The 16,051-nt window shown below is 57.8% G+C and overlaps 1 protein-coding gene across 1 annotated transcript in view; it reads left to right on the top strand.

The window, feature by feature from the left end:
* The first annotated feature begins 3,731 nt into the window (after positions 1-3,731).
* PAPPA2 (pappalysin 2) overlaps positions 3,732-16,051 on the top strand; it is a 96,507-nt gene continuing 84,187 nt past the window's right edge. Inside the window, exons 1-2 of the mRNA XM_056356672.1 lie at positions 3,732-4,224; positions 10,106-11,168. Of these exons, the coding sequence (XP_056212647.1) occupies positions 3,732-4,224; positions 10,106-11,168 (1,556 nt within the window). The remainder of the gene's footprint in view (positions 4,225-10,105; positions 11,169-16,051) is intronic.

The raw sequence follows: 16,051 nt of genomic DNA, 5'->3' as shown, positions 1-16,051 counted from the left end.
GCTTGCTGTTGCAGACTTGCAGGATTTGGCTGCCTGGCCATGAACAAAAAAGCTGGGTTCTCCCAGAGCCTTTATTTCCATGTTGAGATTGCCAGTGGTTTCTCCAGGAGGAGTGGAGCGAGAGGAAGGCTTTTGTTGATGGCTTTTGACAGGCGTGGGGAAAAGTACAGCTCAGCCTCAGCTCCATCTAAAATGCTGCTCTTCACTTTCCCCCAGCACGGGCTGAGCCTGCACTGAGAACCCCGCTCTTATGGTGGGTTCACCCCACCATAACCCCAGCTCAGCATCACACTTTGATGGGGCTCCCGGCTTCCCCCTGCCTCCTTCCAGAGGCTCCTGGCTGGGGCCTTGGCGTGGGACCCCTGCTCCTGCCCAGCACCAGCAGCCTGCCTGCTTCAGTCCGCACCCCAAAAAACCCGACTGCAGAAACCTGCAGCCTAGAGGGTCCACAGAGCAGGGGTGTGCCAGGAAGGACAATGCATGGGGAAGCGACGAGGAATATCCAGCCAAAACTATGTTCTACCACCACTTTCTCCTCCTCCTTCCTCTCATCCAGCATCCTTTCTCTTACTCCTGAGAATCAGCAGATTTGAACTGCAGCTGGACCCTGCCTGGGATGAGCATCTCCATCCAGGTGCTGCATGCAGGGATCCCTGGAAGATGCAGGGCCATTGCATTGCTTAGCCAAGGCAGCCTGGCTTGGAGCTGAGACCTCTAACAGATGCCCTCCCTGCTTCACCGAGAGACAGAAAACATGCCGAGAGTACATTGCCACCCTTCTGCCATCTTCGAGTCCCTTGACTTATCCCCGGGGCCAGTCTTCACTTTACATGCAGCAAAATCTTCACATCGGTCAAGCTAATTGCTCCTTTTTTTTTTTTTTTTTATGGAAAAAAACCTACCCAAATGGCAGGGATTTGCTCTGTAGCCTGTAGCGGTGCTGGGATGGGAACAGCATCCTGGCATCTCTGCTCCCCAAATGCTGACCCAGCTGGGTCAGGTGCGCCCACAGTCCTGCCCTCCCCATCCTCCCCAGCCTCTGCCGGGCCCCACCTTGGCAGCAGCTGCAGGGAGAACCTGCCTGTGTGGGGATGGAGAGCGGCGCAATGATTCATGCACTCGGCTGCCTGCTCCGCTGGTTCCTTCAATCCCGCCAGGCTGGGGCTCAGGCAGGCAGGGCAGGGGGAGCCGGGAAGCCTTCCTCTGCTCTCGCTCATCTCCTCCCCAAAAAGCGAGTTCCTTGGTGGGCTTTCACTCCTCCTTTGCAGCTCCTGTGGCGTACCAGCCCAACAGACAGCGGAGCTATTTGTGGGTGTCATTTTGTCAAGTGAGTGGCTTAGCCCAGGCCAGAGCCTATATATAGAGGCCTCGCTTGGGTACATTTTTGGAGGGTTTTATGGCTCCAGTGCTGGATTCAACCCAGCCAGGCTGTCCCTGAGAAGGCAGTGCTGCTGAACCTCTGGGATGGCAGCACATGCTGCTGAAGGTCTCGTGGACTTGCTTCTTCGGAGTACCCAGCCTGATGACTGAGTAGGGCAGGGTGCTGTGTGGCAAGATGATTAATAACCGCTTAATAAGGTCACCACCATTCAAAATAAGCTGTCCCGTGGGATCCGCTCTTATCAGGCCCTGGTAGACAGGGCTATCAGGAGCTCAGTTCATTCCTGAATGAATACGCACTATAAGCAACACTTGCTGGCGTTGGCCCCAGGACAACACTCTTGCTGGGCCACCCCACCAGTGCCAAGCCCCGAGCTGGGTTATCTTCACATCATCACCGCTGGCGGGTGGGCACTGGTGTGTTCGGTGCAGGCAGGAGAGCCGCAGACCTCACCACCTCCCTGGGAGCGATGGGTGTTCTTGTTGTGCTTGGATGTAGTTCACACCCAAAAGGTCCTTGAGAGCCGCTCAAGCTCCTTTGCATGAGCCAACCCCACTCCACCTGGCCTGGTTCGCCCTCTGCGTGTCCTCCCTTCCTCTCCACACTCCTCCAGCCCAGCCTCACCATGCCCTTACCTCTCCTTACCTACCTTCCTCCTTCCTGGGGGGCTGGCAAAGCACTGTGCTCACCCCTCCTAACCCTCAAGTTTTTCCAGCACCTTTTTTTTCTATCTCCCCTCACTGAAGCACCAACTCCCCCCCAGCTTCCTCCCATCACCCTCCCACCTTGAGAAGACAAAAAATCCCAACCCCATGCAGCCAGCTCTTGCTGTTTGCTCTTAAATCCCTTCCCTCCTGCCTCGCTGGTTTGAAAGCCTGTACCCTGGAAGGGGCCTCCCAGCTTTCGCTGGCAACCCTGCTTCAGACTGACCGCCACAGATAGTGTTTGGGAGAGAAAAAAAAAAAAAAGAAAAAAAAAAAGAAAAAAAAAGTCTTCTTGCCGAATCTCCGTGCTGAAGTTTTCCTACTCTCCCACACTGTGTGCTGGTGCGATGGCACCTCTGGAACCAAGAGGAAACTTTAGGGGGCTTGTTTTCTCACCCATATGCTCCGGGTAGCTCTCCCCGGCAATGCCAGTGCTGTACGGTCTGACTGGGTGGTGGGTGAGATGCATCTCCCACTGCTGCCTGCTCCCTTGATGCATCAATACGGGTTTTTTCGGCTTTTGGATGTGGCTCTTTCCCTCTCACCCAGATAAGGGACCTCCAGCCCACCTTTCTGCACGTGTCAAACAGATGGGACCATTGTTTGGGGAAGGAAAAAAAACGAGAGAGAGAAAAAGCAGCAAAATCTCTGACTTCAGGAGGACTCTGGGTCTCTCTGCACACACTGACCCAAGACCATCTCTTCCCTCACCAGGGGAGGGCTGACGGGGGGTGTCCCCTTCTTTCACCTTCCTTTCCTCCCCCCTAGCTGGTGGAGATGGAGGATGGAGCCAAGGTGGGCAGGCAGATATCACACCCCGAGCTACAACAGGAGAAAACACGGGCACGTTTCAACTTAGAAAGAAAAAACCCCAACAAAACCACAATTATAAGGGAAAAAAAAAAAAAAAGAAAAGAAAAAGAAGGAAAAGAAACCAAGTGCCGGACTGCCAAGTGGAGGAATGAGAGAGGTAGCGAGTGTGTCTGTGGGGAAGGCTACTGGGCCAAGCCAGGAGCAGCCCAGGTTGCCACCGCTGATAACGGCAAGGACAGGGCAGGTGCTGCCCCAAAACCGCCGGGGCGGGGAGGGGATGGGACCCAGCGCCCGTTTGGTCCCTCCACATCCCCTCCCCGCCAGCATCCTGAGCAGCGCCCGGGAGGGCGGAGGGAAAGGGAGGGCGATGCTCCGCACAGGGGTTTATTAGATTGGACATAATCATCTTTAAATAAGGCAGCCCCCCCCTCCACACCCCTCCTTAGGGGGGGGTGGGGGGGTGGGGGGGAGCAGAGCGCCTCGGGGCTTTCTAGATAAGGGCGTCTAACGCATCCCCCGCTCCCGCAGGCAGAGCCGGGCAGCGCAGGGAGCCGCGCAGGGGCTGCCGTGCCCCGGGAACCCCGGCTGCAGGCAGAAGGGGGGTCCCCGGCGCGGTGCTCTCGCCCTCCTTCTCCTCCTCCTCCTCTTCCTCCTCCTCCTCCTCCTCCCGCAGGAGCAGAGGGGAGGAGAGCGGTGCCGGGGAAAAGTTGGGGGCAGCGGCTGCGGCGGGGGCCGGGGGAGGATGCCCCGGCGCTGCCGCCCGCCGCCCCCCTGAGCGCCCCCCTCCCCCGGGGCCGACCCCCCCCCCCCAACACACTTCGTCCCCAAGGAGGATGCTGCGCGGCGGGGCGCCCCTGGCTGCGCTGCTGCTGGCGCTGCTCAGCCTGCCCCGCGGGGACCCCCGGCCCCCCGAGCCTCCGCCGGTCTCCGGGTGCGGGATGGAGGCACGGGGCCGCCGGGCCGCCCCTCCGCATCACCCCTACGGGCTGTACCCGCAGCGTCCCGGCGCGCACGGGGCGCTCGGCGCTGCCGCCCCGCCGAGCTCCGAGCGGCCGCGGAGCCGGAGACCTCGGGGCGCCGGGGGAGGCGGCGAGGAGCCGGGGGGAGAGGCGGACGGCCAGGGCCGGAGGGAGAGGCTGCGGGGCCGGGGGCCGCAGGTGCCGAGCCCCCCCCGGCAGCGGCCGCTGCCCGCCCTGTACTTCTCGGGCGGCCGGGAGCAGCTGGCGGCGCGGCCGGAGGCGCTGCCCGACATCCCGCGGGAGGAGTTCACCCTGGAGGTGTGGGTGAAGGCGGAGGGCGGACAGAGCAACCCGGCCATCATCGCAGGTAAACCCCGCCGGCGGGCGGGCGGGAGGGATGGGGACCCGACCCCAATCCCAAAACCTCCCCCCCCGGGGCGGAGGAGGCGTGGGGGGGGCTCACCTGCCTTCTCCGCTGTGGCAGGTGACACCCCGCGCCCCCCACCCGCGTCCGCAGCACCCCAGGCGTGAAATGGTCCTCCTTCCCTTGAGACCAAACCCTAAGACATCCCCTCCCCTCGCTTTCCCCCCCGCCCCGTCCTTCCAGCCCGCCCCCCCCGGCTCCTGTCTGGTTTCTCCCTCTCCTCCCGCCGGGAGCTGGAAGGTCCCTTGGAGGGACGCGCTTCGCCCGACAACCCCCTCCCCCGTCCCTCCCCCTCGGCCCGACCCCGGGGCCGCGGGCAGGCCGGGGCTCGCCGGGGCTCCCCGCCGGGCTCAGCGGCCGCGGCTGCCCGGGCTCCCCGCCCGCCTGGCCGGGCTCCCGGCGGGTCCCCGGGGCGGGCGGCCGCACGGTGGCAGCCGCGCCGCACGCACGGCCCCGGCCCCGCACCCGGGCCGTGGCCCCCGGGGCTCTTCGGGGCGGCTGCGGGGTCCCGGGGCTCTGCGGGGCGGCTACGGCCCCCGGGGCTCTTCGGGGCGGCTGCGGGGTCCTGGGGCTCAGCGGGGCGGCTGCGGCCCCCGGGGCTCTTCGGGGCGGCTGCGGGGTCCCGGGGCTCTGCGGGGCGGCTGCGGCCCCCGGGGCTCTTCGGGGCGGCTGCGGACCCCCGGGGCTCAGCGGGGCGGCTGCGGACCCCCGGGGCTCTGCGGGGCGGCTGCGGACCCCCGGGGCTCAGCGGGGCGGCTGCGGACCCCCGGGGCTCTGCGGGGCGGCTGCCGGCCCCCGGGGCTCTGCGGGGGGGCTGCGGGGTCCCGGGGCTCTTCGGGGCGGCTGCGGGGTCCTGGGGCTCAGCGGGGCGGCTGCGGGGCAGGGGTGGCCCTAGGTGCCTCGTTCCCGGGAATCACCCCATCACTCTGCTAAGGCAGGCAGGTGGTGGGCAAGACTGATAAGGGGCGGTTAGGGGAGCCGGGGCTGTTCAGCCTGGAGAAAAGGGGGCTCAGGGGGTGCCTTATCGCTCCCTACAGCTGCCTGAAAGGAGAAAGGTTGGGATCGGTCTCTTCTCCCAAGTAACAAGCAATAGGACACGAGGCAACAGCTTCAAGCTGTGCCAGGGGAGGCTTAGATTGGGTATTGGGTAAAACATCTTCACTGAAAGGGTTGTCAGGCACTGGACCAGGCTGCCCAGGGACATGGTTGAGCCACCATCCCTGGAGGTGTTTAACAGATGTTCAGATGTGGCACTTAGGGACACGGGTTAGTGGTGGGCTTGGCAGTGGTGGGTTAATGGTTGGGATCAGTCTTAAAGGTCTTTTCCGATCTAAACGATTCAATGATTCTGTGATGGAGAGCCTGAGGAGATGGAGAGGACTGGCACACAGGCACAGAGTGGGGCAGATGTCACCTCCTGCAGTGGTGCTTCATGCAGCTGCACCAGGATGGGTGTTTGTGGCAGGGCACGAGCACAGCAGGACAGCACAGTGATGCCGGGCAGGGCTGGGAATGCGTGGCAGTGCCAAGATGTACAGCTCTCATGGGATGTCTGGGGTCCCCACAGCGGGGGCTGTGTTTCTGTGCTGCCCCAGCCAAGCTGACTGGTTGGGGAAACCCTCTATCTATCCCAACTCTCCCTCCGCCTGCGAGCGCTCCTCTGAACCTCCCCCTGCTTTGGTCACCGCCTGGCCCATTTCCTTATTTTCCCTTCCCGGCTCGCAGAGGTGAGAGCTGCATCTTTGCTCTGGAAGAGGGAGGGACAGGCTAGAGGCTGGGTGGCAGATGGGAAAAGCAGCTGTGCACAAGGAAACTACCTAGCGCTCCCCTTGCTGTCCACCTTCCCACCGGGGTCCTTGCTGCCTCCCCGCTGGCAGGCAGTGGCTTGGGATGCACGGAGCACACTTCCCAGCCATCACATCGGCAGCGCAGCTGTTTGCATCTGGAGGTCTGGCCTGCAGGTGTTGGGTTTTACTTTTCCCATCTAGCCAGTGTGGTGGTTTTTTTTTTAATTATTATTATTTTTTTAATTAATTTCCTTGTGGAGGGTGGGACCTTTGTTAGTGCTGAAAGCACCGACAGTGGGTGCTGGCACTCACTTGGGTAATATCTCCCGGCCTTCGAGCTCCAGGGTTTGAGTCAGACCCCGGCACCCCGGGCTGTCTGAGTCACTGTCCTTTTCCCACCGTCTCCCTACAGCTGGAACCCGGGTGGGTGTGGGTGGTGAAGGGGGACAGGCCAGTGCTGCTGGTGTTTCACGCGAGCAGATGATGCAGGCAGCTGCCAGCCCTTCGACAGGTGCTGGCTCTGCCTCTGATCTGCTGCTCCTGCTCCGTTGGGAGAAAGGGGAGTGAGCCGTGAGGTGGTCCAAAGCTGTGGAGGAGCTGGAGATGCTCCAGGTGTCCATGTGGTAGGGAAGGTGGGAGGAAAGCAGGGCAGAGCTGAGCATCTCCCAGCACCATTGCCAGGGAAATAAGGCCAGGTTGAGCAGCTTCATCCAGGCAAAGCAAACTGTCCTGTTGGCTGGTGTGACTGCTGCTTGGATTAAAGGCTCATGGGTTGGGGCTTTGTTCCTGTACATGTCACATTTTGCTTTAGAGCCACCCTGGGTGGAGCTGTTCATACCTGTTAGCCCCTCTTGCATGGGAGGGATTCTGCTGGGGTATAACCCCAATGTTCTGCCACAGTCACCCCCAGGGAAGGAGAGTGGTCCCTCTTCCACATCCTTCTTTGGGCAGCAGATGAGAGTCCCTTCATGTGATGCCCTTTCTTTTTCTGCCTTTTTTTGTCTTCTCTCCATCCATCCCTGCTTTGCTTCTGTAAACCCCAAAGGGATTTCCCCTTGTGCCTGGCTGAAGTTTGTTTTTACTCACATGAAAGATGGTTTTGTTGGGTCAGAAGATCCCTCACCAGAGGCAGTCCCACACTGCTGTGGTTTCTAAGCCCAGGTGTCCTTCTCAGGTCCCCAAGCTGCTCACCACTGCACGTCCCAAGGGGTGACCATCCGCTCAGGCCAGCTGCTCTCATGGCACAGCTAGGGGCTCATAGCCTGCGTCAGACCCTCCAGAGCTTTAGCAGCTGATTTCCCCCTGGTATCCGAGTCTCAAAGCATGGCTGAACTATGCCTTGTGCTTCAAAGCTCCTGGCCCCAGTGGGAGAAGATGCTACTTCAAGTGTGGTCCTTACAAAGTGGTGCACTTTGTCTCTTTGGAGGCTTTTTCTCCATAGGACACCTTTCCTGGCAGACACATTTCTCTTAATTTTTTGCACTGTTTTAAATGCTTGTTTTAAACCCCAAAGCTATCACCCTAAGCACTGATGGACATCGCACACCAGGTTAGAGATCCCCTTTCCCACCTGATGGATCAGAGGGAGAGCTGCACTTACAGGTGTTGAGGAGATCACCTTGTACCCCCTCTGCAAACAGCTCTTCCCCTTCCTGCTGGGTTGCCCCAGGACAAAAGGCCAAGTTCCTTGGCAGATTCCAAGGTCTTTGAAACTGGTTCCCTGGTGGTTTCTTGTGGAGGCCCTCGGGAAATGTCAGCACCTGGTGCTGGATGGCTCTGCTTCACCATTCTGCAGTGGTTTCCAGCCTTGGAAGGTGCTGCTCTGCCTGCACGCTCCTTTGCTGCCACTGCACCAGGATGGCATCCCTGGCCATGTCTAGGAAACACCTGCCTCTGCTGTGGTGGCTTTCCTGCCCCTGTTGTAGAGCTGACGTCGGCCTTACTTGCATCCCTTTGATGAAGTCTCCAGACCTGGTTTTAGGCTCATTTAAGGTTCTTTTGGCCAGGTTTGAACTTGTCAGGCACTTCCAGGCTTGGCTTGGCTCCTCATTGGTTTGCAAGGATGCTAGTTCACACTCACCCCAGAAGGCTGCTCCACCCCTGACACTGTTTGCCCTGTATTTTCCTTAGTGTTTGATCAAATTTGGGGCACTCTAAATCACTTCAAGGTGAAATGCATAAATTTTCCTAAGAGAGGAGGTACCAAGCCCTGTGCCTGGTGAGGACCAAATACTAGAAGATGGCTTTCAAACATGCAGGTCTAAGCACCTGTCAGCCAGCACCCAGCCCAAAAATACTCTCCAGCTTTGCCTTCTCACGCCTGCAAGGCTCCTTTGCCTGTCTCCTGCTTTTTTGGCTTCTCCTTGTCTCAGCTTCCTCTGGTCTTTCTGCTTCCCTTTCACAATCCACCAGAAAACAAGAGTTGGCCAAAGCCCATCCGCCCACGGAGCCTTTGTGCATGGCTGCCTTTGTAGTGAGCAGTGGCAGGGATCCGTGCCCAGGGTGGTTACGACCATGGGATGGCTAATAGGCCACCACCCATCTCGCCCTTGGTGAAAGGGGTGGATGGAGGGAGGGGTGCCGCTTCCTGGGGTGCGGTGGGGCTTGATGTGACCTTTGCCAGTCACGTTTATGAGGGCTGGTGGGGGAGATGTGGGGTCATGGTAACCTGGCTTTAGTCACATCCCCTGGCTGAAAGCCAGGAGATCCTGCTCCTCTTGGAACTCCTGCTCCTCTACACCTCTGCCTCTGTCCAGCCTCTTTGCAACCCTGGCAGCAGGTACAGTTTCCCCAGAGTGTCATGCTGAGCGTCCCCAGGGACAGGTGAGGCAGTGGGACAGGGCAGGAATGCCTTGTTTTGGCCCATGATGCCCTGATGTCACAGAGATGGGCAGGCAGTGCATGCAATGGAAGTGGCATGGTGAGGGGCAGGAGAACTAGTGCAGCAGGGAAAAGCAGGCTGGAGCATAAGAAATACCTCAGCAGTAATACAAAAAGGGCCTCCAGGTGCAGCAGCAGGTTTCAGCAGCATCAGGGCACCGCTGCATCTGGAAGTGATTTGTTGGGGTGGTGACTGAGAGACGGTGGGGCTCCCAGAAGATGCCACCGGTGAGGCTCAAAGTGTGCCTTCAAGCTCACTCACCCCAATGACCTGCGTGAATGTCCTGGCTGTGGTGATTCAGGAGCTCAGAAGCATTTATTCCAAGCAGTGGGTCCTTTTGCCCTTGCCAGTATTTGTGCCTTATGGCCATTCATTCCCAAGGGCGTTCGGTGCCTGTGAGCCTCTGGTTCTTGACCATGGGTGCTCAGCAGCCTGAGTTTTGGGGAAAGTCAGCAGAGCTCCAGGTCTTGCCCAGCCTAAAACACAGGTTTGCAACATGCTTGGGCACACAGGGAGAGGCTGATCCCAAAGCTATTCCTGGGGCTGGATTTATGCTCGGGAGACCTTAGGGGCTGAGGAGTGCACCTGCTTGGCTGGAGGGAGTGCATCCCCTCTGACCCTCGCCTGCCTGCGCTGGATGCATGACTAGGAGGAAAACTGGAGCATAAAGGAAAGCTGTAAATCTGCCTGGAAGCTGTCGGGGAAGCAGTCCCTGGAGGAGGCTGTTTTGCTTTGGGTTGCTGTGCTCTAATTCTTAAAAGCTTTGGCCTGCAGATAAAAAGCTTAGCCTCTAATCCCATCCCGCAGGAGTGCTCCTGCAGAGAGCAGCTCAGAAACACCTTGCTCTTCAGCCTCTCCTCCCGTCCAGGCTCTTCCTCCCCTCTCCAATCCCACCTTTCTGGCCCTGCTGTCCCTCTTGGCTATTCCACCTGCTCATCCAAATGATTTTGGATGGGGGATGAGGAGTCCCCCCTGGTGCAGCACCTATTGCCCAGCCTCTGGCCACCTTCATTTACCCACGGCAGCGGGAGCCTCCCTGCAGCCCTGCCAAGAGCTGTCCTGCTGCCAAGGACCCGGCTCGTGTGCCGGGGAGGAGCTGCAATGCTCTCTGGTCCTCACCAGCTCTCCTCTCTCTCCATCCCCATCCCCACTGTAGGTGTCTTTGACAACTGCTCGCACACGGCCAGCGATAAGGGCTGGGCACTGGGCATCCGCGCCTTGCAGCTCGGTGGCAAGAAGGATGCCCGTTTCTTCTTCTCCCTCCGCACGGACCGGGCAGCCACCGCCACTGAGGTGACCGCCTACCACCGCTACCGCCCCGAGGCATGGACCCACCTGGCTGCCAGCTACGACGGGCGGTGGATGGCCCTCTACGTGGACGGGGCACGGGTGGGCCGTGCTGGCGCACAGCGGGGACCCCTGCACAGCACCTTCATGGCCTCCTGCCGCACGCTGCTGCTGGGGGGGGACGCCTGGGGGACCGCGCATGCTTTCCGGGGACACCTGGCTGGGCTGGCCCTGTGGCAAGGCGCCCTGTCCCAGCCCCATCTCCAGCGTCCCTTCCTAGAGGGGGCAGCCGGGGGGGCGGCAGGGCTGGCTCTGGCCACTGGCTTCGCCACCCTGGAGGAGCTCTGGATGCCTTTTCGGGAGGGTGCCTTCCCCCAGCAGCGGGTGCTGCCATCCCTGCTGTCCCCTGTCCTACAGCCACTGGGCCCCCCTGCCTGCGGGCAGACTGCCTGTGATAATGTGGAGCTGGTCTCCCACTACAACCAGCACTGGCCGCTGCGGAGCGGGAAGGTGGTGCGGTACCGGGTGGTGAACCTGGCGGAGGATGATGGTGGGCGGCCAACGGTCAGCCGGGAGCAGGTTTGGTGGCAACATCAGGCACTGAGTGAAGCTTTCCGACCCTACAACATCTCCTGGCAGCTCAGCTTGCTGGAGGTACGCAACTCCTCCCTGCGCCGCCGTGCCATCCTCCTGGGCTGCGAGCCCAGCAAGGTGGGCAACGAGCGCTGTGACCCCGAGTGCGAGCATCCCTTGACTGGCTACGATGGCGGGGACTGCCGCCGGCCTGGCCGCTGCTTCTCCTGGAAGCGCCGCGATGGCGTCTGCCACATGGAGTGCAACAACATGTTGGACGACTTCGATGATGGTGACTGCTGCGACCCACGGGCCACCGACGTGGCCAGAACCTGCTTCGACCCTGACTCACCTCAGCGGTAGGTGCAAGGCTTGGGTGGTGGGGGGGTGGCACATCAGGGGATGGGGTACACCCTCTTCCTGACACCCATTCTGCACCTGGGTGTTGCTCTTTACTGGTGGCTTTCTGGTGTAGGAAGGCAGAGGGGCATTTTCCTCCAGGATGGGTGTGCTTGCCATCGATGGCGAGTAAATCCCTCTGTGATGCCCTGCCGTTAAATGTTTTTCCCCACCAAAATGAGGATGGGCTGATGGGGACACCCCCTCCCCCAGACAGGGGGTTCCCAGTGCAGAGCTGCCAGTCTCTGGTGACACACCAGTAGGACTGTGGGCATTCCCAGGGTGGGGCAGAGCCGCCCCGTGCAAAAGGTGCTGCTCCCCCTAAGCCCCCTGCATGGGATGCAAGCGGGTGATTGCTGCCCCTTCCCCACCTTCCCCGGACCTGTCTAAAAGCCTGATTTCTGAATCTATATTCAAAATGCCTTTGCCTGAGTGCTTGGGGGGGGGGGGGGGGGGGGGAAGAAGGAGGTGACAATGCTAGGTGTGAGTGGCAGGATTTGGTAAGGTGTGGGTTGCTGTGTGGGAGCCTCCCCAAACCTCACCCTGGGGAGTGATGCTGCCAGGGTGATGTCCTTGGCTGGGCACAGGCAGGGGGTGATCGAACCCCACACCTCAAAGCGAAATGGTGGTGGGGGGAGAAAATCCCCCTCTTCAGTCAAAGGCATGGGGTGGCTGCTCAGTGCTGGAGGAGGACGTGTACCTTTACCTTGTGCCACAGGTGCAAAACCCTGCAAAACCCACATTACTCCATGGAGCATCAACCCATGGTGTTAGGGGACCCTTGCTTTCCCTGCGGCCCTTTGGAGGCAGCAGCTGAGGCAGGATGGAGAAGGGGATCCCCCAGCATGATGGGGGACTCCGGGGCAGCAGGGACAGTGTCCTCAGTGCGGTCAGTGGCTTGCACACACCTGCCCTCCTCCTCAGAGCCTCTGAAGTGCCAGCAGCCCCGCTGATGGCTTCCAGCACTCAGGGCTCTGCCAAGTGTGCTTTCTGGCTGGAGAAGGGGAAGGGAAAAAAAAAGTCATGGCTTTTCCTTTTTTTTTTTTTTTTTTTTTTTTAAGCTGTTTCTGTCTCAGTGTCAGAGCAAATTGCTCATTCCCTGTTGCTGGCTCCCAGTGATGGGCAGAGATGACTACTGGAGCGGGAGAGGTGCAGTGCAGGTGGCAGCACCTGGGGAGAAAAGCTGCAAGAAAGGGTTTTAGGAACATATTGTTCCTTTGATCTTCTTTCTCCTTCACTTTTTTTCCCCTAGGCTGTGGGAGCAGGTAGGCTGTGGCCATAAATCCTTTCTTCCCAAGCCTGCTTGTTCTCTCTGGTGCTTCCCAAGTGGGACACAGAGGGAGGAGGGATGGAGGTGTCTCTGCTCGGGCGGTGGTGATGGGAGAGGAGCAGCGCTTCCCTTCCTCCCTTCCTGAGCCTTTCTCACACATCCTTCGGTCATCTGAGAAAACACGGGAGGAGGATGGGGAGCCTTTCTTCCAACACATCCCCCTGGCCACAGAGCCTCACACCATGCCTCTGCCTGAGCACCCAGTCAGAAGATGTTTTCCCACCCCTGGAAGTCTCTTTGGTGACAAGCACCATCACCGCCCTGTGCCTCCCTTGTTTCCCATCCCTGTGAGCGAGCATGGGCAGCGCTTTCCCGAGCATGGGGAGCTGGGCAGCTGTCCTGCCCTGCCTGCACGGTGGCTCTCCTGCCTGTGCAACAGCTCCGCTGGTGCTGGCCACGAGCAACCAGCGCCGCTCGCCTTTGCTTCGGTCCTTGCTCTCTGGGTGTAGTTAGAGAAATGTTTTCATCCTCAGACAAGAAGGGTTCCACCTTAAATTAAAAAAGGCCAAATTTTTGCTGGTATGAATCAGGGCTTCCATTTGTCAGTATTTTCCCCTGAAAGCTGGGAAAGAAAAGAAAAGAAAACAAAACAAAAACAAAAACCTTGCTTCTGTGGGAAAGGAATGGGAAAATGGGAACACTAGGGAAATAACAAATCTTTTGCAATTTTCTTTCCGCAGACCTCATTGGCCTGTGCAGAAGATGAGATTGACAGTTTGTAGGCTAAGCTCTGAAAAACGTAATCCAGTGTGCCTGGCATTTGGGAAACCTGGGGGCTTGAGTTGAATCCTGAATTTAGACACAGAATTGCTGCTGAGCAATTCTGACCTGCCTTTGGGTGGCTTCTTCAGAGGTGCTGGTAGACACCCCCCCCGCCCCCCCGCCGGGGCTCATCTCTGCTGAGGGTACCCTGGCTCCTGGGGATTAATCTATATGTTTGTGGGAGAACCACTGGGAAATTGGTAACGTGGGTTTGGGAAAAAACAAGGGCATGGCCAGGTCAGTGTTGATCCCCCCAAAGCTGGTGGATGAATCCCGAGATATACAACCAGGCAACCTTAGCGCAAGGTGTTTTGTTCAGGCAGAGCTTTGGGTTTGCTCGTACGGTATTACACTTAAATGAACTTTTATAAGGAGCAAGGCAGCTGGGGAAGTTAGAGAAGATTTTTAGGGTGGAAGCCAAAACAGGAGAAATAACGTGAAATAAAATTTAACAGACTGCGGAAACGCGGTGCAACAGGAGTCAGGTGCTTCAATGGGAACAACAGTTTTCGGTCTGTAACTGGAGGGGAGCGAGCTGGCTGCTGCCCCACCGAGATGCCTGTGCTTTTTCATAGCTGTGGCAGACCTGTGTTTCAGAGCCCAGGAGGGAGCTGCAGATCTGGGAGAGCCGAGGGAGAGGGAAACCCCACTGCAGACAGCGCTCTCCAGATCTCCTTTCAGATCAAGGTGGCAAGACAAAAATGTTGGGATCTGTTTTCATGGAGTAGATCAGTTCTGCTGTATTTCATTTCCAGGCTCTCAGGAAGAGTGGTTTGGATGCAAATGTTTCTTAATACAGCTGAAAATAATCCAAACGAGGAAGAGTGAGACCCTGCGCAATTTCTTACTAGCATTGTAAACAGATTCAGTTTGTTTTGGTGAAGGGTCTCGATACCTTGTCTTAACTCACATGACCTTAAGTGCTCATGCAAAAGCTTTTACCATCTTAGCACATCCCTCATTTAAAATCTCCTTTCCTTGGGCTGCAGCTTTGGGAAAGGCCAACCGGAGTGAGAAGCCTTAGGAACAGCAGTAGCTCTAGTGCTTCTTAGCTGGTGGACATCTCAGCATACTTCTAGGGCCACACTTCGTGCTAGTGTATACCCTCGCCCATGCTTAGCAGGCGAGGGAAATGGGCTTGGGAAGGAAGAATTATAAAGCTCTGGTAGGGATAGACCCCGCTGCAGCTGAGGTAGGAGCTGCCCCCAGCTCTGGGGTAGGAAATGATTGTGAAATGATGGCGGCGTTTCTGTGCACAACACCCAGACCATCAAGCCATCTCGTTGAGTCATTCTTGCACCTCCTTTAGTAGCATGTGGGACACAAGTCCCACTATGCTCTAAGCCAGCTGGGCCACCACCCCTGTGTACAATCCACCAGTGGGGCTGTGTTCTTGTGGGTGAGGGAGACTCGAGGGAGAGCTCAGGTGAGCAGCTGAGTGTAGACATCCCCGCAAGGCACCACAACAGGAGCCATAGGAAGCAAGTCAGGGACTTCTTATTCGCCCTGACCCACCACATGAAGAACAAGGGGCCAGGCAGTGGCAGGAGAGCTGCCTGCTGTCATCCTTCACCCAGTCTCCTCCTGATTTCAAGCATTTTCCAGGAGTTTCTGGTAGTGTAATGCCAGGGTCTGGAGTAAAATTTGCCTTGATTTGCTGCAGACATGCATCTTCTTGCACTGCCTGAGTGCTGTTGTAATTGGTGCTCTTGGAAGGAAAGCAGCAACAGCTCATTAACAGCAATTAACACCCAGTGAGGGTCCCCCTCCGGCAGTTAGTCAATGAGAGTCTGGTGTGTGACACAGTTAATGCGAAGAGAAAAACTGGAGAAGAGCCTGGAGAGCAAAGTGGAGAGCTGAGCCTTTCATCTCAGTACCCAAAGTAATGGCAGAAAACACCCAAGTGACAAAAGGAGGTGAAAAATGACAAGGCGTTTCCAGCCCCTTGGTGGCCTCCACAGGGATGACCACAGCTGTGATATTAAAGAGTACCTGATTAACAAGACACTTGATGGGCTTTAATGCAAGCTTAGCTGGCCTCCCGTCCTAAGGGAAGGATGCTTAATTGGGTTAAAGCTGCTTGGGAGCCTCTGCTGTTTAAGTGGTGTCTTCAAAAGCCAGTCCAGATTAACCTCACTGAGTGTCCTTTGTGGACAACCCCCGAGGATGAACAAATCACTCCGAGCTGTTCTTCAGCACTGGAGCAGCCCATTGTCAGGAGGTGTTCAGCTGAATGTGGTTGTACTGATAGCATAGCAGGTGTCAGTTTGAGAGCAGGATGGTATCTTGGGGCAATAGCTGACCTGCCCAGGCTTTAATCCCAACCAGATGGTAAAACAACATCCAAATTAGCTGCTCACTTCCTTTCCACCTTTTCTTGCTACAGGAAACCTCAGCAGATCTTTCTCACTATAAAAGAGGGCAGGTATGTGTGATGTCACTTCAAAATTATAAGCCCTGGGGATAAAACCTGAGGTCTCTAACACTGTTGCAGAGCACAGATTCAATGGGTAGGTGTCTGCAAACACCTTAATTTGTTGCTTGTGGTTGTTGGTCACTTGAAGGATGGATTGGAGAGGGTGTGTTATCTGCAAACCATCTAACTCACAAGTGTGGTGTGGAAGAGACTATTTGCTTGCCTAATGCTCCTACAAGGAAAGCATAGTTAAGAGATGCCCCTGCTCAGGATTGGAGCTTTGGCGCTCTCTGCCACCTCTTGGAATCCCCCTGGCCTGTACCCAAATATTGGCT

The sequence above is a fragment of the Falco biarmicus genome, chromosome 11, assembly GCF_023638135.1.
Source record: "Falco biarmicus isolate bFalBia1 chromosome 11, bFalBia1.pri, whole genome shotgun sequence".
NCBI lineage: Eukaryota > Metazoa > Chordata > Aves > Falconiformes > Falconidae > Falco > Falco biarmicus.
This window is presented reverse-complemented; position numbering and strand designations above follow the sequence as displayed.